Here is a 25,522-nt window from a genome sequence, read left to right as displayed (position 1 = left end):
AATATACCAATACTCCACCTCGGCCACATGTTCCGGGCCTCCAAAGTGATCGATCAGTTCATCTAAAGTATTCAGAGGTAGTTCTTTGCCCAGTGCCTTCACTTTTGATAGGAGATCCTGCTTCACTCTCTCAACATGTTCCAGTGCACCAGGACCCTGCATTTCCTTCTGGGAACTTTGCATATACATGCCACCTGTACAGGGGTGGAATAAAAGTTCAAGGCATCTTGTTTTGGTGAAACATGAAGACAGGGGCCCTAAAAACACAGCATTGTATCTCAGACCACCTTAGGCAGGGTTCTGCAAACTTTAAACTTTGCATTAGGGCCATGGCTGTTTCCCATTTGGATTACTGTAGGGAACTCTACCTGGGGCTGCCTTTGAAAACTGGAAACTATAGCAGGCCTAAAATGCTGTGGCCAGACTGTGGACCGGGACTGGTTATAAGGAACATGTTCTTATATGCTTTCAAATTAACACTGTTTTAAAATGACCTCGTAGGGTTTTCTTTCTGTAATGGGGAAATGGGTGTGTAATAATTCTAGCAGCATAGGAGACACACGGGAGGAGGTCTGTGTGATGGGAAGAAAAGGCAAAAGGCCACTGCAGTCTCATTCCTCACCTCGGTCCTCACACACAAAGCCGTTGGTGGGGCCAGGCTCAACCACTATCACGTCATCATTATCAAACAGAGACTCTGGAGAAGAGTTGAAGTCACTTTCCAGCCCAGGCTCTGAATCGGAGCTGCTGTCGGAGCTGATCTTGATGAAGGTGCTGGTGAGGTCGTAGGTGGATTTGGGGACTTTTGTGCCACAGCGAACTCGCTGCTTTCCTGGAGAAAAGAGAGGAGAGAGGTTGGAAGAGGTTGCTGGGGCCTGTTAGATGGGCCCACAAAGGGTGGGCTAAAACGTCTTCTCCCACACATCACAGCCCCAATACAACCTACATGTGTATTGCTGTTATGTGCCTTCAAGTCAATGGCAACTTTTATGGTAACCCTATTAAAGAGTTTCCTGACAAGATTTCTTCAGAGGAGGTTTGCTATTGCTTTCTGAGACTGAAAGAGAGGGTGACTTGCCCAATGGATACACATGGATTTAAGCCATGGTCTTCTGTAGTCCCAGTGCAACCATCAAATCGTTACACCATGCTCACTTTCAATACAACATCTCACAACCCTCCTAGGGTTTCTGTGGCAACAGTTATTCAGAAGAGGGTTGCATTTGCATTCTCCTAAGGCTATGAGAGTGTGATTTGCCCAAGGTCACCCAGCGAGTTTCCATGGCAAAGCAGGGATCCAAAGTCTGATCTCCCAGAGTCCCAGTCAAACACTCAAACCACTACACCAAGCTGGCACAACAAGATTTCTTCAGAGGAGGCTGAGAGAGTGGCACTTCTATAAGGGCACCCAGTGGGCTTCTGTGGCTGAGTGAGGATTCAAATCCTGGTCTCCAGAAATTCAACACTCCAAGCGCTACAGAACTCTGTCTCTTATACATACTTCATACATCAAACACATAATAACAGTTAAATGACGTTTTCACAAATAAGTCTGACTCAGATTTATGCAACCCCAAAATCAGCGTTCCGGGATAGGTCAGCTCAGCAACAGAAAAGATTAAAATATACAAAACTGGAATGTCTTCCACAGCCAACTCTTACATTGCTAGATAAGACTATGGACAATGAAAATATTAATAGCAATGAATATTATCATCATGTAACCAATGAACAAAATTAATCCATTTAGGAAGAGGACAAGGGGAAGGGTTGGTGCGGGTGTGTTAGAAACACGAGATCACAAGGAGACAGTTATGGGATCACATGCCTAGGGTGAAACCCTGTCACCAAAGAAAGGAATGAAGACTTGTTAAAACAAACCAAAATAAAAGCAGGATGGAGCAGCAGGAGTGGAGGGGGGTGGAATTGAGGGGAGGTAAAATGGGGGTAAGGTAAGGAGAGGACGTCACCACAAACTGCAACCAGACTGCAGATACCAGGTTCTGAGGGGTTGGCAAAGGAAGGGAGGTTGTGGAAGAAGGGTCTTACGTTTTCTTTTAATGCCAGTTCCTCTTTCTCTTTTTCGTTTGGTTGAAGGAAAGTGCTTCTGAATTAGTGAGAGAAAGACGCCTCTGAAAAGTTAAGATGCAAATATTTTTTTTTAAAAAAGGTTGGCTGCCAGGCAGAGCAAATGGCTGCATTTTAGAACCCGGGGGGGGGGGGGGGGTATGTGACCAAAAGATACAAAAGGGAGGAAAACAGAAACTAAAGGAGAACAAAACACCTGGGGCTGGGGGTAAATGTTGCAGGCCATCCAGGTATCCTGGTTGGAACATCCCATTGGTTAAACTGTTGTGATGCCACAGAATGTTCACATATGCTAACCAAATGGGGATTGGCGCATCAATCTGTTGGTGCTGAGCAAATTGGGAAAGATGGAGGACAGGAACAGGTCCATTCAATTAATGGGATTTATCTATGTGTTGGCAACGTGAGTCATTCTAGCTGGAACTCATCAGTAGGATCTAAGCTTTGGAGTGGATATTTAAATCCAGATAATGACAAGGAGGGAAAGGATAAGTAGCCAAATATGTTGAGCCACTTATGTCAAAAGAAAGGGGACCTTTGACCTGTGAGTTGTTTCTTTGACCTTTGGTTGTGACCAGAGGTCCCTCGCACCTGCAGCAGTGACAGGAATTTTCTTATTCAGGTTGCCAGCATGGTTAAACCTCAGAGAAAAGGAGGAGGCAGTGCTCCTTTGATAAAACCACTGAGCCTGCAGTCTCAGAGATGGGGACACCTTGAGTCCTCCTGAGGCTTTGGCCTACAACTCCCATCAGCACCAGCTAGGTGAGTCAACAGTAAGGGGTTTGGCAAGGTGTTGCCCAAAACAAGAAAGTCCCAATATGGGGAGAAAAGTGGGACACAAATCAAATCAATAAAGAAATATCTGGAAGACAATCTTGCCCTCCCCCTATATACAAATGTGGTGGGGGGACCAACAAAAATAGGAAGGTAACGGGGGGAGGGAGAGGCCAGTAGTGGGATGGTGTGGTACAGATGCCGTGGTACAGATGTTTCTGTGGGATGTGATTCAGGCTGGTTGAATCCACCCCTCCTCAGCTTACTAGCAGCACAAAAAATCCCAGTCCACAGACAGCCGGAGGCTTGGGAATTGGGTGGTGAACGCACAAGCCTAGATGGCAACCAAAAGGAAAAACCAAAGGAAAAATCAAAGTGTGGACAGGGCAGCGGATGTGGGAGCTACCTAGAGTGGTTTTATTCACAGAAAGGAGTTTAGGAAAGATAGAATGAGTTGATGATGAAGGCAAAATAATAATAATAATAATAATAATAATAATAATAATAATAATAATAATAATATATTTGCCAGGCATTGAGCCCCAAACTCATGGGTATGAGTCAATATTATGAACAGTCAATGCTAGCTGGGGGATTTGGGCAATAGTAGTCTGGGGAGGAAAAGCTCAGCAACAGCAATATTAAAGGGTACAATATCATAGTATGCCCTGCACGGTATATGCATCCCGTGAACTCCACTTTTGTGGTTTCTAAAGCTCCCCCAACTCCTGCTTTTAAAAATCACTGTGATTTGGGGGGAGGTTTTGTCCCCAAAACCGCCCAAATGAGTAAAAACATATGAAAATGCCCACGCTCTGCTCTCACAATCATGGCAAAGCCCACACTATTCCTAAATACTGGTTTTCCTCTGCAGTCCCTCTCAAAATGGTGATACAAAGTGATAGGATGGCATTCCCTGTCACCATTTTGAGAAGGACTGCAGAAGAAAACTGATGTTTTGGGGCATTTTGGCACGAGGGATATTTGCAGCTTGCAAGGTGGTCTGTGGGGGAAATCGACCCCTGGTCCCACACTGCACATAGGAGGAGGAAAATTTGGGTGTCAGAATGTTAAGTTCCAAATGAACACAGCAGCATGGGGAGAGGAACAGCTCAGTCCAAAGCATGGCCTCTCTAATTAGAAGACAAAAGGGTGGGACAGGACTCACTCGGCTGCAGAAACGAAGCAGTTCAGGTGTCCCTCGTTCTCGTCCAAGACTTCCCGGGTGCGGGCCTCACCGGTCGACTGAAGGCCTATCACGACACACTGCGGAAGGCAAAATCAAGGGTGGACAGAACAGGAGAAAATTAAGGAGGGAATCAAAACAAGAGGACCCAGCAGCAAATGGAGAGAGAGTTCTGTTTTGCAGCATTCATCTATTCACTTACTTATTCCATTTAATTTACATTATGCCTTTATCCCAATATTAGACTGAAGGAGACTACAATTTCTGTTCTCCCAGTCTGTGTCACATATAGTCCATAGTACTTCTAATACCCAAGATATTAAGGGGTGTTTATCCCCTTGATTTAGACAACAAATTTATTTACATATGTATTTATTACCACCCAGCACTCCTGGGCTTTCGACGGGATGCCAAACAGATTAATAACATGAACAATTTTCTTTAAGAACAGGTTAAAACTGCTGAGTAAGAACTGGTTGTACAAAAGACCCAAGGCTAGTTGACTGCTCTACCAAACTTCCATCTGATGTTCCTTAGGAAAGGAAACCTCCAAAATCAGGATCTGCCACAGAAAAGACCCTCTGTTATGTACACACCACATGAGTTTGTCTGGGTGATGGGGCTCACAATGCGGCCTCCTCTGAACATTGCAAATTCCTGGCAGGCTTGTAATGGGTATGGTGGTGTTTCGAACATCCCGTCTCAAAGACAATTAGAGCTTTATAGATCAAAAACAGCACTTCAAATTGAGCTTGGGGGCAAATTGAAAGCCATAGCTCTGTGGCAGACCATCTAGGCAGAAGGAGATCTCCAAAGTTTCTAGATGAAGCTGGGAGAGACTTAGGGAGGAGAAGTTTGTTTTCAAACACACCTGCTGGCCAGAGGAGTCAAGTGGGTGCAATGAAGTAAGCATGCCCCAGCATGTGTGTTTTGTTCACAAGAAGTCAGAATTCTACAGAAATCCCGGCTTCCTGAGACATGTAATCTGAGATTCCTTCCTGTTTCAGCAGCTTCTTTATATCTTGTGGGAGATACTGGTCATGCTGATCAAGATGATGTCAATGGTTGTACTGCAATGAGCAACAGCACAAAGGAACAGCAGTATTATCACACACACATATTTTTCTACCTCTGTTGCAACCCAAAAGTCTGCTGATGGTCATGTTGCGTCAGAGCAGGCAATGATGTGAGTGTGAGAAGCCAGCAAGGCTGCTCCTACCTTATTAAGACTCAATGGTGGGGTAGAGGTCATAGTCAGAGTGTTCATAGTCAAAGATTCATAATGGACTGTGACTCTTTGAAACCCTGCTCAGCCATGAAAATCCACTGAGTGACCTTAGGCAAATCACACACTCTCAGCCTAAGAGGAAGGCAATGGTAAATCATCTCTGGATAAAATTTTGAGGGAAGCAAAATGGTGTAGTGGTTTGAATATTGAACTAGGACTCTAGGAGACCAGAGATTGAATCCTTGCTTAACCCACAGAAACCCACTGAGTGACTTTGGGCAAGTCACACTCTTTTGTCAGCCTCAGAGGAAGGCCAATCTTCTCTGAATTCATTTGGCCAAGAAGAACCTAGGAGTGAATTGCCATAAGTCAAAACCGACTTGAAGGCAAAGACAAAAGGGAACTCAAAGGGTGCTCAGCAATGGCTCCTCTTCATCTTGGACTGAAGTGACTAGATGGGGTGCCACAGGGTTCTGCCTTGGGCCCAGTGCTATTCAACATCTTTATCAATGACTTGGACAAAACAATAGAGGGCATGCTTATCAAATTTGCAGATGACACCAAATTAGGAGGAGGAGCTACTATCCCAGAGGAAAGGATCAAAAATCAAAATGACCTGAATAGATTAGAAAACTGGGACAAAATAACAAAATGAACTTCAACAGGGAGAAATGTGCGATATGGCACTTAGGCAGAAAAAATGAAATACACGGATATAGGATGGGGGACACCAGGTTTAACAAGACTACACGTGAAAAGGATCTAGGGCCCTTGGGGTCTCTTCCATCTCTATGATTCCATGAACAACACAACAGCAGCAGCATAGATACAAAAACCAAACAGCCATCCAAGCTAGAAAGAAAACAAACAGTGAAACTAAGAACCAACAGTAGCGCAATAAAACCTAAACCTCAAGCGGGGGAGATTTTCCAAAACTTTGTAAAATTATTTTTTAATTTATTATGCCTCTTAGGAATGAGGGCTGATAAAGAGTTCAGCAGGGATGAGGTTTGGCCCCTTCCCTTCGAAGTTTTCATGAGAACCTTGTGATTACAAGAAAAGAGATTCCACCTAGAGTAGGTACAAGTCTTGCACAGTTTCCTACTTACCCTGTCCTTGCTGAGCTCCTCCTTTGCCAGTTCCACCAGGCGCCGGACTTTTGCAGCTATGCAGAGGTACTTGAAGAAGCGCTGGTGGGCAGACCAGAACTGCCCCCACAGGGATTTCCGAGATTCCAAACCAATGAGATCCGCAGCCTGCTGGAAAACCACCAGTGCTTCGGCCCACTAAATGGAAGGAAAAGAGGAGAGGAAAGTTTAAAGGCTTCATTTCTGTCCTGCTCACCCGATGTTATTTGACACAAGTGTGTCTCCAAACCCCAGTTTCACAGCCTCTACTTATTTATTTTTTATCTTTTCAACATCCCACATTTCTCCCACCGGGTCCTTTCACATTATGCACTTATAGCCCTAAAGTGCCATGACATTATCCTATGGAATCTTGAGGTTTGTAGTTTACGGAGGAGTAAATTTCTGGTTTCTATGAATGGTTGTGAAAGCTGCACAGTGAAGAGAACTGACAGGAAGGAAATCAATTCATTTGAAATATGGGGCTGGAGAAGACCTACCATGGATAGCTAAAATGACAAATAAATGAGTCCGAGATCAAATTAGGTCTGAATTCTCACTAGGAGCAAAGATGATAAACTAACAATAATGAAACTGAACTAAACCGAAAAGACAATAATGCAGGAAAATGTGGTAGGGAGTAGGAAAAGAAGGAAACCACACTACAGGTGGATTGATTCAAAGAAGGCAACAACCTGAGTTTGCAAGACCTGAGCAGGGCTTCTGTTAACAAGGTGTCTTGGAGGTCTCTCATTCCTAACAGTCACAATTAGTCAATTTGATGGCAAATAACAACTTAGGAATTTCCAGGCAGAGAGCCCTAGCACCTCATCAAACTACAAATCCCAGGATTCTGCAGGAGGAAGCTATGGCAGGTAAAGTGAAATAATTTAAGGGTCCTGCATGGGATCTGAGTAGTTCAGAGTTAGATAAAAGCAAAATACAGCTTTTAAAAAATGACAAAAGGTTAAAAAAAGCAATCCTGTAAAAAAGTACCGATTTACAACAGTTTTAAAGCACTTGAAAACACTGCAATATGCATAAACACCCACTAAAAGATTCTTTTGCACAACAACTTGACATTTTTATCAATTATAATATTTATATCTTGCCTTATATAAAAGAACTCAGGATGGGACATAAGCATTAACCATTTACTAATTATATCTCACCCTGAGCTATTTTTATATAGGTCAGGATATAAATACTTTAATAAAGTAATACATTTAATTAAAAAAATTAAAACAACGTAAAACATCAATGTAGAATGACATAAAAAAGCCTGCGTGATGCAGTGGTTTGAGCATTGGACTATGACTCTGGAGACCAGGCTTCAAATCCCGGCTTGGCCATGTAAACCCACGTAAACTCTAGGCAAGTCACGCTCTCTCAGCCTCAGAGGATAGCTATGGCAAAACCCTTATGAAGAAATTTGCTAAGAAAGCCCTGTGACAGAGTTTGCCTTAGGGTTGCCAAAAGTCGGAAACAACTTGAAGAAACACAACAACAAAGAATGATATAAGGCAATTTAAAACAGCTTAAAGCTACTAAAAATCAATGGACACAGTATACTCTGAAACAGAATTCAACAATCTAGTCAAGCTATTGCTTTTTAAAAAAATAAGGTGTGCCCCCATACACTTTGTTTTAACCCTCCAAGCCATTAAAAACCCCAAACCCCAGAATTCGTCTTTAAAAGAAAAACAAACAAACCAGAAGTTCACTCATAGTTCCACTAGGTGGCGCCATGAAGCAGGTCTAGCAGTTCCATGGTGTCTGCTTGTGACTTTAAATACAGAATCTTAATACTTTTTAAGGGAGGACAACAAACCAACAAGTATTCCCATATCTCACCACTCTGTCACATCCATCCATCTTGCCATCAACCTCTCCAAGCTATGGAGCTCAGGTGTTTTGTGTGGAAGGTCCCTGGTCTGATTCCCAGAATCATCACTTTAGTGATTGAATTGGGAATGGTGGACTAGGGTTTGAGTCTCCAAATCCAGGGTTTGTCAACTGGCAGCTCTGTCCAATGTAGGGCCAAAATGGTGGTGGGATTTCAATGCTGGATTAGAATTCTGAGAGACCAGGGTCCCCACTCAGCCATAGAAACCCACTCTCTCTGAGCCTCGGAGCCATCTGTCGGGGATGCTTTGGTGCTGTGTTCCTGTATGGCAGAGGGTTGGACTGGATGGGCCTTGTGGTCTCTTCCAACTCTATGATTCTATGAAAGCAAAGGCCAACCCCTTCTGAACAAATCTTGCCAAGAAAACCCTGTGACAGATGTGCCTTAGGGCTGCCAGAAGTCAGACATGACTTGAAAACACACAACAGCTATCTCCAGTTGTGATTTTTTAAATAAGCACCAGGAAACAGATGATCCCTTTCTCTCATCTTCTCTGCCTGGGAGAAATAATGCATGTAGAAGAGACAATACTGAGTGAGATGGATCAATAATCTCACCTATTATAAAGCCACTTCCTATTTAAGTCTGTCCTTTATTTAGATTTTAAAGATTTATCTAGGTACTTTCCTGGAGGATCAGGTAAGGTTCTAGTCCTGATGGTTCTAAATTTTAGGACCTTACTTGGAACCTCAGGGGAAGTACCAAACCTGATAGCAAACATAAGCTGCAGAAAGTTCAACTTCTGTGAGGTATCCCCAGTTAATAAGGATCAAACAGCAGGTAGATGGGAAAGATTGGTCCTGCCACTCAAAGAAACAAAACTGGCTAAATGAGCCAGAACAAGGCAGTTCCCTATTTAAAACCAGCCTTTTATTTGGAACCATGTGACAGAGAGACTTGATATGTAGTAGAAAGTTCATTACTCAGTGTAAAAACATCCAGGAAGTCTCAGATTCAATCCCCAGAAGAAAAAGATCAAGAAGCCATAGGAAAGATCCTATGATTCACTCACTTACAGAGATTCTGGCAATTTAGATGACCAATGATTTAAGTTCTATTGAAGAATATAGGAAACAGTGAGATATTGCTGGAGATTGTGGCATGTTCCAAATAGTGTCATTTTTTGTAATTGTGCTCCTGCAATCTTATCTGCAGTGATTTTATTCAGATGTTTTGTCAGTGCATTTGGAATTGCTCACAGAGCACCTCTCACACGGAATTAAAATTCAAACTGACAACTGTCATCATTGTCATCATCATCATCTCCTCCTCCTATTCTTTTTGCTATAACAACAGCAGACTGGTGAAATCTGGAGGGACTGAGGACTGCAAAGTCAACCTCAGGGCTACACACTACTGACTATTCGGCCAGATAAACAGCCTGGACTGATATAAAGCAGCTTATTATATCCACCCAGCATAATAATCCCCACCACCATGTGCCAATAAGTAGATGCTGAATAGAGACTGCACAGAGAATAAGTAAAGATTGTTCGAGTGAGCGAACCAGGCCACACACGAGAACCAAAACCAAGAAGAGCAGCCCCAGGCCCTTGCTTGTTCCAGCCAGGAACTAGTGGCTTACCAGCTGCGCTGCCTTGTTGTAGACGTGCTCATATTCGGGGTCGAGAGGGATCTCCTCTATACGGAACGTGACCCCCGAGAAGCTGAGCTGCCGGGCGATGTACATCCCGCTCACCTTCATGTCCATGGCGACTATTTCCATTGCACCGACACCTCTGTGGGAGATGAGAGGACCAGAGAAGCAGCAGGTGAGAACAGCGAAAGGGTGCATTCTAGAACTGGATTCTTTCTGATAAGGTTGGTCCCAAGAAGGCCCAGGAATGACAAGAACCTCCATGGATCTTGTTGTCCTCTTTGCCTTTCTCTGACCTGCATTTTCCAGTTCTACTTCTAGTTCAATTCTTCTGTTTCAGCTGAACTTCCACTTCTAGGTCCTACACCAACCCACTAACTTCTAAGCCTGGCACACCTATATTTCCCTTGCCATTCCCTACAGTCCCCCTATTTTTCTGAAGAAGTGAAAGTTGGCTACTGAGCATTAACACCACTAATATTAGTATGAAATAAGGCAAAGCAATGTTTCTTCACAGAGGCCACCAGAGAATATCAGGGAGGGCTAGGACAGCTGACTGTCAGAACTGACAACATGGGATATATATATATATGTGTGTGTGTGTGTGTGTGTGTGTGATCTGATTTAGTATATGGCAGTTTCTTATGTTCCTGGAGTTGAGCCAATTCCTGGTATTGCTCTACATGTGGCTTGGGAAGAATCCTGCCTTAAACCATAAAAAGCAAAGACTACCACCAGTCAAAGTTGACAACACTGGGCTAGGTTGACTAAGGGTCTGACTCAATATAAGGCAGCTTCCAATATCATAACCTCCAATATTTCACAGAAGAAAACTAGGTGTGTATGATCATGCAACCTCAGAGGGTAGTCAAGATGGCAATAGTTATTAATGTGAAAAAACATGCAAGCGAAGAGAGGCTGCAACGGTTTAATTTGCCTCAACCAGCTTAGGAAGGAAACATTCTGCCCCCTCCTTTTCTCTTCCCTCTGCTTAATTTACTAGGTAAAACCTACTGTTGCACTTTGAGCTCCACTGATAGCAATTGAAGTAAACTGAAGACAAAGGGGGAAGGAGAGAGAAACTGGGACATTTTAAAAGCAGATGAAAATGTGGGACACCAGAGGATTAATCAAGACTGTCCCAGGCAAATTAGGACAGTTGAAGGGTATGTAATGTATTTCTAAGGTTCCAGTCCTCATGGTTGGTTTAAAGAGGAACTTGTCTTATATTAAGCTGTGTCCTCAGATTGGCAGCACCTCTCTCTGTAGAGCGAAAGAAAAGTAAATTAAAGCAAGAGACTCAGCTGTTTCTTTCTCAAACATACCGTTTTTCGATGGCATGCAAGAATTCATCAAATGACCGAAAGGGAGTGCCATCTCCCCAGATCCCTAGCCGGCTCATGTAGATCATGTTCTTTGGCTCAGAGGCACCTGTCGGAGATAAAAACAGCAGGAGATGCAGGCTGGGGCTAATAAAACCTGGTTGGTATCACGCTTTTCCAATCAGCTTAAACAATTAATAATTGACTAAAACATAATTATTTAAACAGACTAACAGCTCATTAAGCAAATTGAGAGAATTTAAAAAGGCCAAAAGAGGAAAGTGGGAGGAGAGAAACTGGAACATTTTAAAATCATGTGAAAAGGTAAGATGGCAGAAGATTTATCTGAACTGTCCCTACCACACTAAGACAGTTTTTAATTTATGACTGTCAACCCTGAGTGTCATTAATTTCAGATGTCCCTTATCGATGTTTTGAAAACCTGGCAACACTAAACTAGACAAGTGTTTTGATCTTTTTTGGTAATTGTGTGCTACCAAGTGGCATACCAAAAACCTCACCTGTGGCACTGGCATAGACGACCCTGGCGCGAGGCAGCTTATTCTGAAGGTCTAATACTGCTTTACCCATTTTGGTGGAGCTGGCATTTTTGGCTTTGTGGCATTCATCGAACACAATCTGGGCAAGTCACAAAATGTTAAGGAGAGAAGTCTCAAAAGTGAAAAGAGAGAAATACTCACACATGGTTAGACAGATTGAGATCATAAAGCCAGGCACGAGGTGTAGAGGTTTGTAAGGCATTTTGTGGGTATGCCCCAAAAGACCAGATGCTAGAAGCCACAGGTGGCTTGCAAAATAATATGGGAAGATGTTAGGGTGGAGGAAACAATTTCAAGAAAATAATGCCTTTAGGAAACGTCTTTTAAAAATTAAACTTGGAAACATGACAAACAAACGTGGAAATTTATCTCAAAAGGAAGAAACCTCAGAGGTGCTCTTTTCAGAAACAGGAAATATTACTCTTTCTTTCTGAATTACAATTCCCAGAATCCCCCAGCCAGCAATATCACTACCCTTATTGGCTGGGGAATTCTGAATTTCTAGTTCAATTTTGCCAATATCTTGTTTCTTTCCACCCACTTGGCCACATTCTGAAGATTCCTTTGTGTAGGGAAATGTCTTGGGCATCTCCATTTTAAGGTTTTCAGGCCTCCTCTGGCTAACTGAAACATATATCTGCAACCTTAAGGACTGGGAACTTGTTGATGGGTTTTTTTAAAGTGCTGCAAGCTGGAGAAAGCCATACTCTGCAGCTGAAAATTTTAACTTATTTTTGGCACCAGAGTGATGCGGAGAAAAACATCTGAGCCTCAATGAGAAGCCCCAAATATTCCATTATTTTGTGAAGCCAGACTGTTCCATGAACACAAAGTCCGTTTTATTTCTCTTAGGATACAACACCGTCAAAATCCTCCTTGCACCAATCCAGAATCTGTTTCAACCTGGTTCTGTGCTGGCCACCGGCTTGGCTTTCACCAATCAGGGCGGAGTAAGTGGCAAATAAAACTCCTTCTGAGGTAGCTGTGTCACCATATTTAATCTGTTTGAGGAAGAAGAAATGAGGCAGGACACAGGTTAGGGGAAATCTTTCAGGTGAAAACAATGACAGTGGTCCTTTCACACTATACAGTTAGCAATAGCAATAGCAAGTATAGTTCTATACCACTTTTCGGTGTACTTAAGCAGTTTACAATGTGTAAGCTAATTGCCCCCAACAAGCTGGCTACTCATTTTAGCAACCTTAGAAGGATGTCAGGCTGAGTCAACCCTGAGTCCCTGGCTGGTACTGAACTCCCAACTTTGTGGTTTGTGAGCGAGTGGCTGCAGTACAGGCATTTAACCACTGCACTACTAAGGCTCCTACAGTTGTAGCACTGATTCCACTTTGACAGGGATGGCAACATTCTACAGATTCCTGGGTTTGCAGTTTAGGAAGGGGCATTTGGACTTCTCAGGCAAATGAAAAGTCCCAGGAATCCATAGGATGTAGCCATGGCAGTTTAAGTGGAATCATAGTGCTGTAGTTGTGAAGTGTGAAAGGGTGCAGGACAGTAGAGATTTACATCCTTGATTTCAATAAACAAAGAAAGCATTTGTTCCCCTCTTCTCGGCTTAAAAAGCATAACTAGAAATGGAGCTCCAATTACTTATGGTTTTGATAAAAATGTATGCTTGTTTTCAGGCCTAGTGTAGCCTGTGAAGAGTCCTGGGGGCTGAAAATTGGCCCCTAGACACCTTCCACATCCATGATATAGATGACCAAAGGCTTGTGGATTGCATGCACATCTTTCAGCCTGCTATAAAGAAAACTGTTCATTTTAAAGCAAGGTTGGGCCATATAGAGCCCTTCTGATGCTGTTGAACTACAGCTCCCACCAGCCCTAACCAACACAGTTTAGGAATGCTGTGAGTTGCAGTCCAACATCATTTCAAGGGCCACCTTGGTTTAAAAGGGTTTGTCCTTTGTCCTGCAAAGGACATTAAGCAGAATTTGACCCTCCTTCATGGTTCAGTCCTCACATCTGGCAGAAGCAGAACTACTACCTTGTAGGTCACCAATCTATTTTTTCCTTGCCTGTCCCACCTTCGTGTCTGGTTATGCTTTAAATCAGAGAAATGGGCCGGGGGGGGGGGGGGGGGGAATCCCATACCTTGTTTAAAGCGTGGACAGGAATGTTGGGTGCATCAATATCCTTAAGGTCCCTCTCAGCATCATATCTGAGATCATTTGAGGCGCTGAACCTAAAGAGTGGACAAAAACCCACAGGGATTTAAACATAGATAACTCAAGACTATCCCAGCCAGATTTCTTGGAAGTGACTGGCAGCAGCTATCCAGGGCCTCCGTTTCATGGAGATATGACTTGTGTTTACCTTAAACTAAACAAGACCTACTTATTAATTTACCCTAGACCAGCAGTGTCCACTCTAACTGACAGCAGGGTTGCTTTGTCACAGACCATGGCCCATGCCCACCTTAAACCAAATCAGACATTTTTCCATCTATTCTAGACCAACAGTGTCTACTCAGCAGCTCCCCAAGGTCTGCAGGAGAGCACAAAGGCTCTTTCCTATCACTTGATCCCTGACCAGGTTTTGAAAAACTGGGGGGGGGGGGGGGGGGAGGGATAGAACCCAGAACCTTTGACAGGAAAAGTACATGCTCTGCCACAGAACTACAGTAAGGCAAAAGGAAGATTCTAAGGTGCTACTGGCTACGAATGGGGAACAACCACTATGCCTTCCTTCCAGCAGGCATCATGTTAGGTGTCATGTTAGACTTGTCTAAAGATGCTCAACAGATGATTAGCAGAAAAGTCTGAATCTGAGATTTGTGGTCCAGTGACTCCTAAACCATTTACTGGATAAATAAAAACAGTTTTCAAGCTGGAGGAATTCCGATTCAGAAATGTCTGAAGTCTGGTTCTAAGTAGTCCTCTGAAGAAACTCTCAAGATGAAAATGTGCCAGGCATTACAATCAATAAAATAGATGAAGGATCTCTCATATATAACAGCAGTGGCATTATCACTAATTCTCAAGGAACTAGTAGGGTGCAGAAGGGGGCACTGGTAAACCACTTCTGAAGATCTTTTACTATAAAAACCCTATGATGAGACAATCTAGAATTGTACTGGAAGATGAGACATCCATGTAAGAAGGCACTCAATGAGCTACTGGAGAAGAGTGGTAGATAAGTATGAGTGGCATTGTGTCTAATGACTCAAGCCAAAAGCAAGTTCAGCTGCTGATACGATCAGAGGTGAATGTAAATTCTGAAGCTGTACAATGTATGGAAATGTGGGAAACAGCATGAAAAGGGGAAGACCAGATTACAGGTGGATTGATTCCACCAAGAAGAAAAAAAATGAGGCACCAATTTGCCATTTTAACAAGAAGTAGTGTGAGTCAGTGTGGTCTAGTGTTGGGACTAGGATTCCAGAAGACCAGGGTTTGATTATCCACATGGCCATGGAAACTCAATAGATGACCTCAGCCAAGTCACACTCTCTCATTCTCAGAGGAAAGCAATGGCAAGCTTCCTTGGGCCAAGAAAATCCTGGGATATGGTCACCATTGGTTGGGGGTAAACCTGAAGGCCCACAGAAACAACAGTAACATCAAACTCACCACAGGGCTTTCTTCCTTCCCTTCAGATAGTTTTCAAAGATGATCCCTGCAACTGTCCGGCCTTTCCCAACCCCAGCACCATCCCCGATGAGAAAGCCGGCTCTTTGACCATTTGGGAGTAAAACTTCATGTTGCTGGAAATCCAAAAACATAAAGGAAGCAGCAATTAGGTGAGTAGGGAAAGAGCAACCATTCCAAGGAGGCTTGTTCTTTTCCTAGGATTATTTACCTTCCCATCTTAGCCTTCCTTCAGTTTGCAAGAGCTGAGTGTGCAGGCCACAGAGAAAGATCAAGAACATCTACTGGATGGGAGGTGTATTGTTTAGAAGACAGGCAGGCAGGCAGCAGACATTGTTACAGGAATGCAATAGTTGCAAACCCCTGCACTAAACATAGGGTTGGACTAAATAGTATCTCGAATTTCCAAGGCCTTCTCAGTGGCTGCTCCCAGCTGGAGGAACTCCCTGCATCAGGAGGCTAGATTGGCACCCTTTCTCCCTGTACTGCAGTCCTTCCACTGCCATGTAAAGAGCATTTCATTTCAGGTAGGCTTTTTGGCAATTGGGACAGAGGAAGGTGCTTTTAATAGGTGGTTGCTGTAGTTGTGAGCCATCTTGAGACACAGTTTTGGAAGAAAGGCAGGGCCTAAATCAAATAAATTGGTTCCCTTCCATTGCTCAAATCCTACCATTCTAAGTGCCAGGGCTGTGAAGTCAGAAGCCATTTGGGTTGGAATCAGTAGAAATATACCAACTCCAACTTCAAAATGAAAACGTATAATATTAAAACAATATATGGTAAATCTATCATTATATATATATATACTTTACCTTTTAAAAAAGTATTAAATGACTAATTTGTTGTATATTTACTTTTGCAGGAATTTAGGAACATTTTCTTGTTTAGATATTGTCATCAAATAGATATATTTTATGTTCCATCAATCTAAGTGGCCTAATGATTCATGCAGCAGGGATGAAATGCCTTGTGCTACCATTCTACCACAGTATATTTGGCATTACACTCATCCCTCCATATTTGCAGCTTTGATATTTGTGGATCTGATTATTCACGGATTTGATTAATATGTTCTCTCCAGGAATAGCTAGGGCCTCCAGTGCAACTCTATGGTCAACTGTAACTAAAAGTTGCACTGAAAGACCTAGAGATTCCTAGAGAGAATACTCTACTAGGCCTTTGTAGCTCCGCTAGTGCAATTCTATGGTCAGGGTCTGTTGGACGTTGACACAGAGTTGCACTGGAGGACCTAGATATTCCTAGAGTTGTCCTCTCAGATATAAACATGGTGTTTTTGTTATTTGCAGTTTTTCCATATTCATGGGGATCTTGTGCCCCTAACCCTAGCAAATATGAAGGGACAGGTGTACTTATTAATGTACTTTTGCCATTTATGAAAGAGTTGGATAGAGGAGAAAAATCAGAGAAGCTGGAGTCAAAGGTTTGGTATACCAACTCCACAGTCCTGGTTACTAATGTATTTCTTCTTGATTTCCCCCCTAGATTTGACCTGATCAGTTTTACAGATGAAGCTACCATTAGGTATTACCAAGACTTCTTTACACAGAACTGTGTAGAGTGTGGGGGGCAATTTGCACCCTTAAACTCCAACAGCCTACCCCCATCCCAAAGAAAACCAGCCAATAACCAGGCAAAGTGTTTGACTGTTTTTGCCTCCATCCATGTTTTCACCACTTGGTTCGGAGTGCACTACTTGGTTTGGAGTGATTTCTTACTTCCCAAACCTGGGGGAGAGAATGCAGGTGCTTCAGGACGTTGGGGGCCACATTATGTGGCCCATAGGCCAGTTTCCTCACCCTTTTCTATTAACTTGTGATGGGTGCTGCTTGACAGGCTCAGCTACAAACTTTACCTGGATTCACACCTCTTCCTATTTCGATTGTTCTTTCTTTTTATCAATTGATGTTTAGCAGTTGGCAACAGGCTTACCTGGCAGGCATAAGTAATCGCTTCCAGCTGTAGTGCGGAGAGTAACCCATTGTCAGCGATGGACTCAGGGAGGGAGAGTATGTAGGTGACGTCTGGAGGTGGGACGCTGGAAAGGGTGCTTGTCTCAACCACTCGGTCTGGATGGTGCTTTCCGAGTTTACCTGGAAATTGGCCAAAGGAAAACCAGTCAGCAGTCTGCAACTCTTCTTGTGCTCACTGAAACTGGACAGTGGGGACAAGTCACTGAGCACAAGTCACAACAATGCTGTCTGCAACAATGAATTGTATAAGCACATACCTCACTTAACAAAGCCTCCCACAAAGAAGCTCCTTCCTACAAAGCCCCCTCTTCTCCTTCTCCTCTGCCTAGCTGCAAGGTTTTTTAGTAGTACCTTTGAGACTAACTGTGTGAAGGAAGGAAGCAGACCAAGTCTACGAAAGCTTATGCTACAACTTCTTTCACACAGTTAGTCTCAAAGGTGCTACAGATTCCTTTGCAATTGTTTCTTTCCGCAAAACTCACCAGGGATTGGCAGCTAATGAGCTTATAGACTACTATCAGTTCATAAGCCACTGTTTAAGTACCACTGCTAAGAGAGCTGTAGCATGGTATCCTTCTGGAGCGCCTGGGATAGCTGGGTATCGGGGGCACTGCTCTGCAGTGGTTCCGTTCCTACTTCTCGGGTCGGTTCCAGATGGTGGAGCTGGGGGACTGTCGCTCTGACAAGAGGGCCCTAACATCAGGGGTCCCTCAGGGAGCGATTTTATCCCCTATGCTATTTAACATTTACATGAAGCCGCTGGGAGAGATCATCCGGAGACATGGGGCGCGGTGTTATCAGTATGCTGATGACACCCAAATAGTCTTCTCTATGTCTCCGGCTGATGCAGTAACTAAGGATGGCATCTCTCCTCTAAATGCCTGCTTGGAGTCGGTAATGGGCTGGATGAGGGAAAACAGACTCAGCCTGAATCCAGAGAAAATGGAAGTACTGGTGATAGGCTCTCCTGGCCCGGGTAAGGAAATTTTTCCACCTGTCCTGAATGGGGTCACACTCCCTGTGAAGGACTCAGTTCGCAGTTTGGGGGTGCTCCTTGACTCGTCGCTCCACCTTACATCTCAGGTGGATGCGACAGTCAGGAGCACCTGTTATCAGCTTCGGCTGATACGCCAACTGCGACCCTTCCTAGACCGGGGGGACCTTGAAACCGTTGTACACGCTCTGGTAACCTCTCGTTTAGATTTCTGTAATGCGCTTTACATGGGGCAACCCTTGTACCAAACCCGGAAGCTTCAACTGGTGCAGAACATAGCTGCTAGGCTGGTTACTGGATGCTCCAGAGCCAGCCATATAACACCAGTTTTAAAAGATCTCCATTGGCTGCCTATTTGCTTCCGGGCCGAATACAAGGTGTTGGTTATCACCTATAAAGCCCTAAATGGCTTGGGCCCAGGGTACTTGGAGGACCGCCTCTCCCCATACAATCCGCCCCGCACTCTCAGATCGGGAGGGAAACATCTCTTAAGAGTTCCAGAGACTAGGTAAAATATGTCTCGGAGGGCATTTTCAGTTTCGGCCCCTCAGCTCTGGAACTCTCTCCCTTGTGAGCTCCATGCAGTCACCTCCCTTGACGGTTTTAAGAGAGATCTAAACACTTTTTTATTCCACCAGGCATTTCCCCCATGAGCCTGCTGACCATACTTTCCCCCCTGGCTTATGCAATTGGTGTATGTCATCTATTCTGCCACTTGTATGGGGATGTTTTTATATGGATTTTATCTGTTTTTAGTATATGATGTTGTATGGGGGGTTGTATTTTGTGATTTACGATGTTTTTACTGTTGTATTGTTATTATTGCTGTTCACCACTATGATCCTTGGAATAGCGGTATATAAATAAACTATATTATTATTATTATTATTATTATTATTATTATTATTATTATTATTTAGTGGTTTAAGTGTTGAACAAGGACACTGGGAGACCAGGGTTTGAATCCCCGCTCACCATCTTGGGAAAGTCACACTTTCTCAGCCTTAGAGGAAGGCAAAGGCAAACTCCCGCTGAATAAATTCTGCCAAGAAAAGTCTTAACAGAGTCGCCATAATTCAGCAATAACTTTAAGGCACACAACAACAACAACAACAACAACAACAACAACAAGCTGAAGACTACAATCAAAAGGAGGTAATGGAAAACCTGCTGTGAATAAATCTTCCCAAGAAAACTCTATGATAGGATCACCATAAGTTGGAGTAGACTTGAAGGCACATGATAATATCAACAGCAAGCCACTCACATTTGGAAGGAACATAATCGGCGTATGTCTCTGTATGACCAAGCTCCTCTGTTTCATCGTCTTCTTCCTCCTCTTCTACCTGAGTTTGGGACTGAAATTAAACAGATAAAAAGAATTGGAAATGTTAAAGATGTATCATCAGGCAATTTAATGCCAAAGAGACCCAGGACTGATGGAAGCTGCAGTCCAATATACATACATACATACATACATATATATATAGAGAGAGAATGATAGATGCCCTGACCCAGTTCTCCATTATAAATGATTAATAGTTATTAGAATTTTGATATAAAGTTGGCCCTCTGTTTTCATGGGGGATCCATTCCGGACTCCCCAGCACAAAATGGAGGCTCACGCTTATTCAAGTCCCATAAGCCAGGTGTGTGCGCCATTACAAATAGTGGAGATCACATCTTCACGTATATTCAATTAGTAGGGACAACTGTATATATTTTTTCTCAATAAAGGATAAAATGGAAGACCAGCTGTGACACACTCAACCACAACAATTCAACTAGGTTAGGTCTGCATTTCCATGATCCTGTTGTGCACAAACTGTGGAAAGAGGTTTTCATACTTTTGGACCATGACCTCTGCAGCCCCTGGCCAGCACAGCCAATGTCAAGGAATGCTGGGAGTTGCAGTCCAATGACATCCAGAGGGTTGTAATTTCCAACCCCCTATCCACTCACCTGAATAGTTGAAAGAAGTGAAGTGGCGGTGATATGGTTCTCGATTCCCTGTAAGCATTCTAGGCTCTCTAAGTCAGGAGGCAAGGGCTGAGCAGAAACAAAAGAAGCAGAAAGATTGAAAACAATGGCTCAGAAGACAGACAAAAAAAGAAATACCTCCCACACAGAACTAGTACATTCCCTTCTCCACCATCTTGTGCCTGCCAATGTTCCCAGACAGCTCTCTATAGGAGATAAGAGTTCATACATCTGATGACAGAGGATGAGATGATGGGCTATAGTGTCCTTTTTCAATTACTCTGTGCGATCAAAGCTCCCAGAAATGTTATGTTCCAAGCAAACCACCACCTCTTCATTGGGGAAAAAGAAGGCAATAAAATGAAGAGATTGCCAGCGTCATGATTAATAGAGTCCCTGACAAAGCCTTTGGCTTTATGGCCAGGGATCGGCTTGCCAGGGCTATAAAAGGGAGAGGGAGGAGGGGAATATTCCTGAAGTAGAAGTGAAATGGGAAAACCAACAAGGCACAAACATGCTGTAATTATTTCCCCCTTTTTTTTTTAAAGAAGGGGGGGCAGCCTCTTTCATTCCTGGAAGTCTGAGTCACAATTACCAGCAGGAAGTTGGAGAGAAAATCTAGGGGAAGTTTTTGAGTGCCACAAAGTCAACTGCTCAAGTCCACAGGTAGCTATGGATTCACGATCTTTGATCCCCGACAGGTTGGCTCCATCAAGTGGTATATTACCCACGGCATCACAAAAACAAGACACCAAAAAAGTTCAAGAAAGAGCAAACTGACATTAGGATTGCAGTTTTGGTTGGCAGCTAGAAGGAGAAGAGCTTTCTTTCTTTCTTTCTTTCTTTCTTTCATCAGACTCTTGCAAATACAAATGTGCAAATTCAGGACAAATTGTTGTAGTTTGGTTGGTTTTTTTTTTAATGTTTTAAAGGCACGTTCTGAGAGAGGATCTTTGCAGTTCATGGGTTCAAAATGGAGGGATGGGAGGGAGCAGAAAACGAAAAACAGACAGAAATGCATGCTGACCTCTATTTGGTTCTGCTGCGGTGTGCTGACGTCCCATATGGTTGGCACACGACTGAGACTATCCGCTGGCAGGAATTCCTGAGCATCAGCGATATCGGAAAGGGAGTCCGCAGGGGAGGAGAAGAGGGAATTGCTAGAGAGTTCATTGAGGTATGCAGAATCCTGGATTTGAAGAGAAAGGGGATGGGATAAAGGAACAGTAATTAAAAAATGAAAAGAAAATTGTAGATATCTATGAGTTGTTAACAGCAAAAGATAGGTCTATATCATCATCATCAATTTGGCTCCTGACAAATAAAACAACAACAAATAACAGCCTGGCCAAAAGCGTATTATCTTTTACACACACACAAAGGAAGGAGTTATGCAAACATAAAGCTATGCAATACAACTGTAAAAGAAATTATCCAAAGTCTATTCCAAACGGTAACGTAGTAGTTTGTGAAACATTTCAAGACAAGCATTCTGATGTGCTGGACTCTACCTCCCATCAGGCTGATAGGAGATGAAGCCCAACATACCCAGAGGCCTGCCAGGCGGAGCAACCCAAGCAAACAATTTTTTTCTTCCATTCACTTCTATGGGAGAAAAGTAACTGGTTATCTTTGGAAGGTAGGTAGTCCAATGGAGGGGTGTGTGTGCTAAGCTCCCTCTTACTAAGAAGCCCTACTGGCTGACCCTGCCCACCCCATCTCTCAACTCCTGCCACAGTGCTGTCCCAAGACATTTTGCCACCAGAAGCCAAGGACAAGCTATCATCTCTTCTTCTACATTCTGTAGCCAAAAGGCTGCTGGAATGGCGGGTGAGCCCTTCGTCATCAGTAATAAGTAAGGGCAGCAAAGTCCTCAATTATCCCAGAGTTGTTGGCAAACCGCATAGTACTGTACACAGATCTCCTTGGACATCTTACTGCCACCTTTCAGCTTCTGCTGCCTGGGACAATTTTATTTCTCAAATGCAGAAAGGCCATGATCTCAGCTCGGGGGAATGAAGGTTTGATTCCTGTACTCGCACATACATGCCAAAGGAGCTCAGTCCTCCCTTCTAAATGGCGATCCATGCCTGCACAGAACAACTAGGTAGTCATTTTGTGCCTCAGCTCCCCAATGGCTGGTTGATGAACTTTGGCATTTGGGGATTTTGTTCTTAAAAACACACACACAGATAGATTCTGGAAAGCAGGTCAGTGAAGCTGGAGTCATGGAGCTGGAAATGATTTAGGGTGGAGTCAAGTGACGCTGGGCAAGTCACACATTTTCAGCCTCAGAGGATGGCAATGGCAAACCCCCATCGGAAGGAACTTGCCAAAAAAGCCCCATGATAGGTTCACCTTAGGGTTGCCATAACTTGGAAACAACTTGAAGGCACACAGCATCACCACCAAGAGTTGGTAGAAATGCACCAACTCCAGCTTCAAAATTACAATGCTGTAACAATATATGCTAAATATTATACTGTATACCATCTTATATTTATATTTTATACTTCAGTAAATATATTTAATGTTCTACCACTCTAAGTAGCCAAATGATTCACATGGTGAAGATGAAAGGTCATTGCATGGACTTCCAGAATCTGCCCAATGCTCTTTGAGAGATCCTATGGATTGTAGTCTCCCAAAAAGTAACTTTTCCCCAACTTGGGGGGATGGGGAGATTAAGAAGATTCCAGAAGTTACAGGTCTACTGACCCCAATATATGTAATATTATAGCACCCTTTGAGACCCAATGTGGTGTAGTGGTCTGAGCATTGACGAAGGCTCTGGAGCCCAGGGTTCAATTCTTGCTTGGCCATGGAACCCACTGGATAAGTCAAACTCTCTCAGCCTCAGAGGAAGGCAACTGAAAACCCTGTCTGATGAAGCGTACCAAGAAAACCCCATGATAGGGTTACCTTAGAGTGCCATAAGTCAGAAACAACTTGAAGGCAATCTTCTCCTCCTGCCTTCCAGGGCTTTCTCCATCCCTGCAGGCAAACATCTTTATTTTAAAACTGGAGACATGGGTATATATATGAACCGAGCGCAAAGTGGATGCTCTACCTGCTAAGCAAAGGTCTGTCTCCAAGGAAGCAGAAACAGCTACCATTTCCCCCCTCCTTCTATCCAGTATTATCTACACTGACTGGAAGCAACTCTCCAGCCCCTCTTCCCAATTTCATTTGCAACTTGCTAAGATTTCTCTAACTAGAAATGCGGAGAACTGAGATTTGGCCCATTTGCATGCAAAGCAGATGCTCTGTCTCTGATCTATTATTCTGCTCAAAATAAAATAAGGTTCCAGTCCTCATGGTTGTGAATGGCTGGTTTAAAATAAGAAGCCATGCTATCCTGGATTAGAACATTTGTCCATTAGTAAAATGCCTTGAGATTCAGTTTTGAGGGGGAAAGGCCAGATATAAATGATGATGCAGTTGGTGATCTTTTTGGTTGTTGTTGTTGTTGTTAAAACAATTGTGGTTCCGGTAGGAAGAGGTGCTTTCGTAGCAGTTCAAAAGAGACCAACAAAGTATCTGATGCAATAATCCGAAATCGGATTGCAACAACTACAAAAAGTGACACTTTTTAAAAGAGAAAAGGGTGTGTTCTGGATTTTTTAAAATTTGACTTTTTAAATGGTTTATGTTTCAACTGTTTTAAATTTTGTTTCAACGGTTAGATGCCACCTTGAATCCCAACCTGGAAAAGGGTAGAAAAATATATACATAAAAACAGGTGTTGTTGTGTACCTTTAAGTCATTTCCAACTTAATGGCACCCTAAGACAAAGCTATTATGGATTTTACTTGGCAAGAGTGTTCAGAGGCAGTTTGCCATTGCCATCCTCGAGGCTGAGAGTGTGAGACATACCTCAGTTAACAAAGCCTTTGGCAAAGAAACTCCTTTTTACAAAGTCCTTTTACAGCCCCCCAGCCCCCCTTTCATTATTGTTGTTGTTGTATTGTGTCTTCAAGTCATTTCTGACTTATGGCCACCCTAAGGGAGTTTTCTTGGCAAGGTTAATCAAAGGAGGTTTGCCATTGCCTCCCCTGAGGCTGAGAGAGTGTGACTTGTCCCAAGTCAGCCACTGGGTTTCATGGCCAAGCAGAGAATTGAACCCTAGTCTCCAGAGTCATAATCCGACACTCAAACCAGTGCGCCACACTGTTTCCTATATTTTTAGCAACATTGGCTTTGGGAGTATGGTGAAAGAGGACTGGAGGAATGCAGATTTTCTGCAGTAAACAATGCAATAACACTTGAGCTGGGAATGAATGTATTTCTGCTCCAGCCAACCCAACTGTAGCCGTGTGTGGCTGCCTAAAACAGGAAAGTTAAAGGGAAGCTAACTATTCAGCATGTGTGAACAGCAAGCCAGAGAGAAAAGGGGAGTTAGAAAAGAAGCCTGCCTCGCCAATTCCCCTTCAGCATGTTAAGCAAAGCTCAGACTGGTAGGTTTGTCCAGTGAAATGGGAATCATAAGAAAACTGGAAATCGGTAAGAGGAGAAATCACCCTTGGATGCATTTTGGAAGATGCTTTCAAGTGCTGTGTGCATACTGTTAGCTTGAATAAAATGTTTACTGAGACATGTTGAGCTCAGCTTCCTTTTTTTGTGTGACGTAGGGACCTATCCCTATTCTTTCTGTGGTTTTTCTGCTTCTGGTACCCAATTTAGTGATGCCCAGGAACACAGCTGCTTCCTTCCAGCAAAGTATCATGTACTTGGAATGTGTCACATTACAAAGTCTAGAATCTGAAACAATGGTCTAAAACTCCCATCAGTAAACCTTTAGACTGTGAAATCAATAATGATGATGTTAATGATGTCTGATGCAGCTCTCCCAGGTCATCCATTCACCTCCTATTTGAGTTCGCTTTGCCTCCAAATCATAGAATCATAGAATCGTAGAGTTGGAAGAGACCACAAGGGCCATCCAGGAAATCACAATCAAAGCATCCCCAACAGATAGCCATCCAGTCTCTGTTTGAAGATCTCTAAGGAAGGAGACTCTACAGCGGTACCCCGGGTTACGAAATTAATTCGTTCCGCCGCCGCTTTCGTAACCCGAAATACTTCGCAAGCCGAAAAACCCATAGGCGCTAATGGGGAAAAGCCGCGATTTCGTGTGAAATAGCGCCGAAAAGCACCAAAA

At 43.4% G+C, this 25,522-nt stretch overlaps 1 protein-coding gene across 9 annotated transcripts in view; it reads right to left on the bottom strand.

Annotated features, from left to right (window-relative positions):
* The window catches only part of SBNO2 (strawberry notch homolog 2), a 100,006-nt gene that overhangs the window by 14,536 nt on the left and 59,948 nt on the right, over positions 1-25,522 (bottom strand). For all 9 annotated transcript variants that reach the window (XM_042479796.1, XM_042479800.1, XM_042479797.1 and 6 more), the window contains 15 exons: positions 21,389-21,550; positions 20,344-20,430; positions 19,649-19,739; positions 17,347-17,507; positions 15,379-15,512; positions 13,901-13,991; positions 12,646-12,789; positions 11,750-11,867; positions 11,232-11,337; positions 9,895-10,048; positions 6,386-6,562; positions 4,031-4,128; positions 2,050-2,132; positions 623-832; positions 19-194 (listed from right to left, as the gene is read on the bottom strand). In XM_042479796.1, coding sequence (XP_042335730.1) covers positions 19-194; positions 623-832; positions 2,050-2,132; positions 4,031-4,128; positions 6,386-6,562; positions 9,895-10,048; positions 11,232-11,337; positions 11,750-11,867; positions 12,646-12,789; positions 13,901-13,991; positions 15,379-15,512; positions 17,347-17,507; positions 19,649-19,739; positions 20,344-20,430; positions 21,389-21,550 — 1,992 coding nt within the window. The remainder of the gene's footprint in view (positions 1-18; positions 195-622; positions 833-2,049; positions 2,133-4,030; positions 4,129-6,385; positions 6,563-9,894; positions 10,049-11,231; positions 11,338-11,749; positions 11,868-12,645; positions 12,790-13,900; positions 13,992-15,378; positions 15,513-17,346; positions 17,508-19,648; positions 19,740-20,343; positions 20,431-21,388; positions 21,551-25,522) is intronic.

The sequence above is a fragment of the Sceloporus undulatus genome, chromosome 7, assembly GCF_019175285.1.
Source record: "Sceloporus undulatus isolate JIND9_A2432 ecotype Alabama chromosome 7, SceUnd_v1.1, whole genome shotgun sequence".
NCBI classification, from domain to species: domain Eukaryota; kingdom Metazoa; phylum Chordata; class Lepidosauria; order Squamata; family Phrynosomatidae; genus Sceloporus; species Sceloporus undulatus.
Note: the sequence above shows the minus strand (reverse complement) of the source record. Positions and strands in the feature narration are given on the sequence as shown.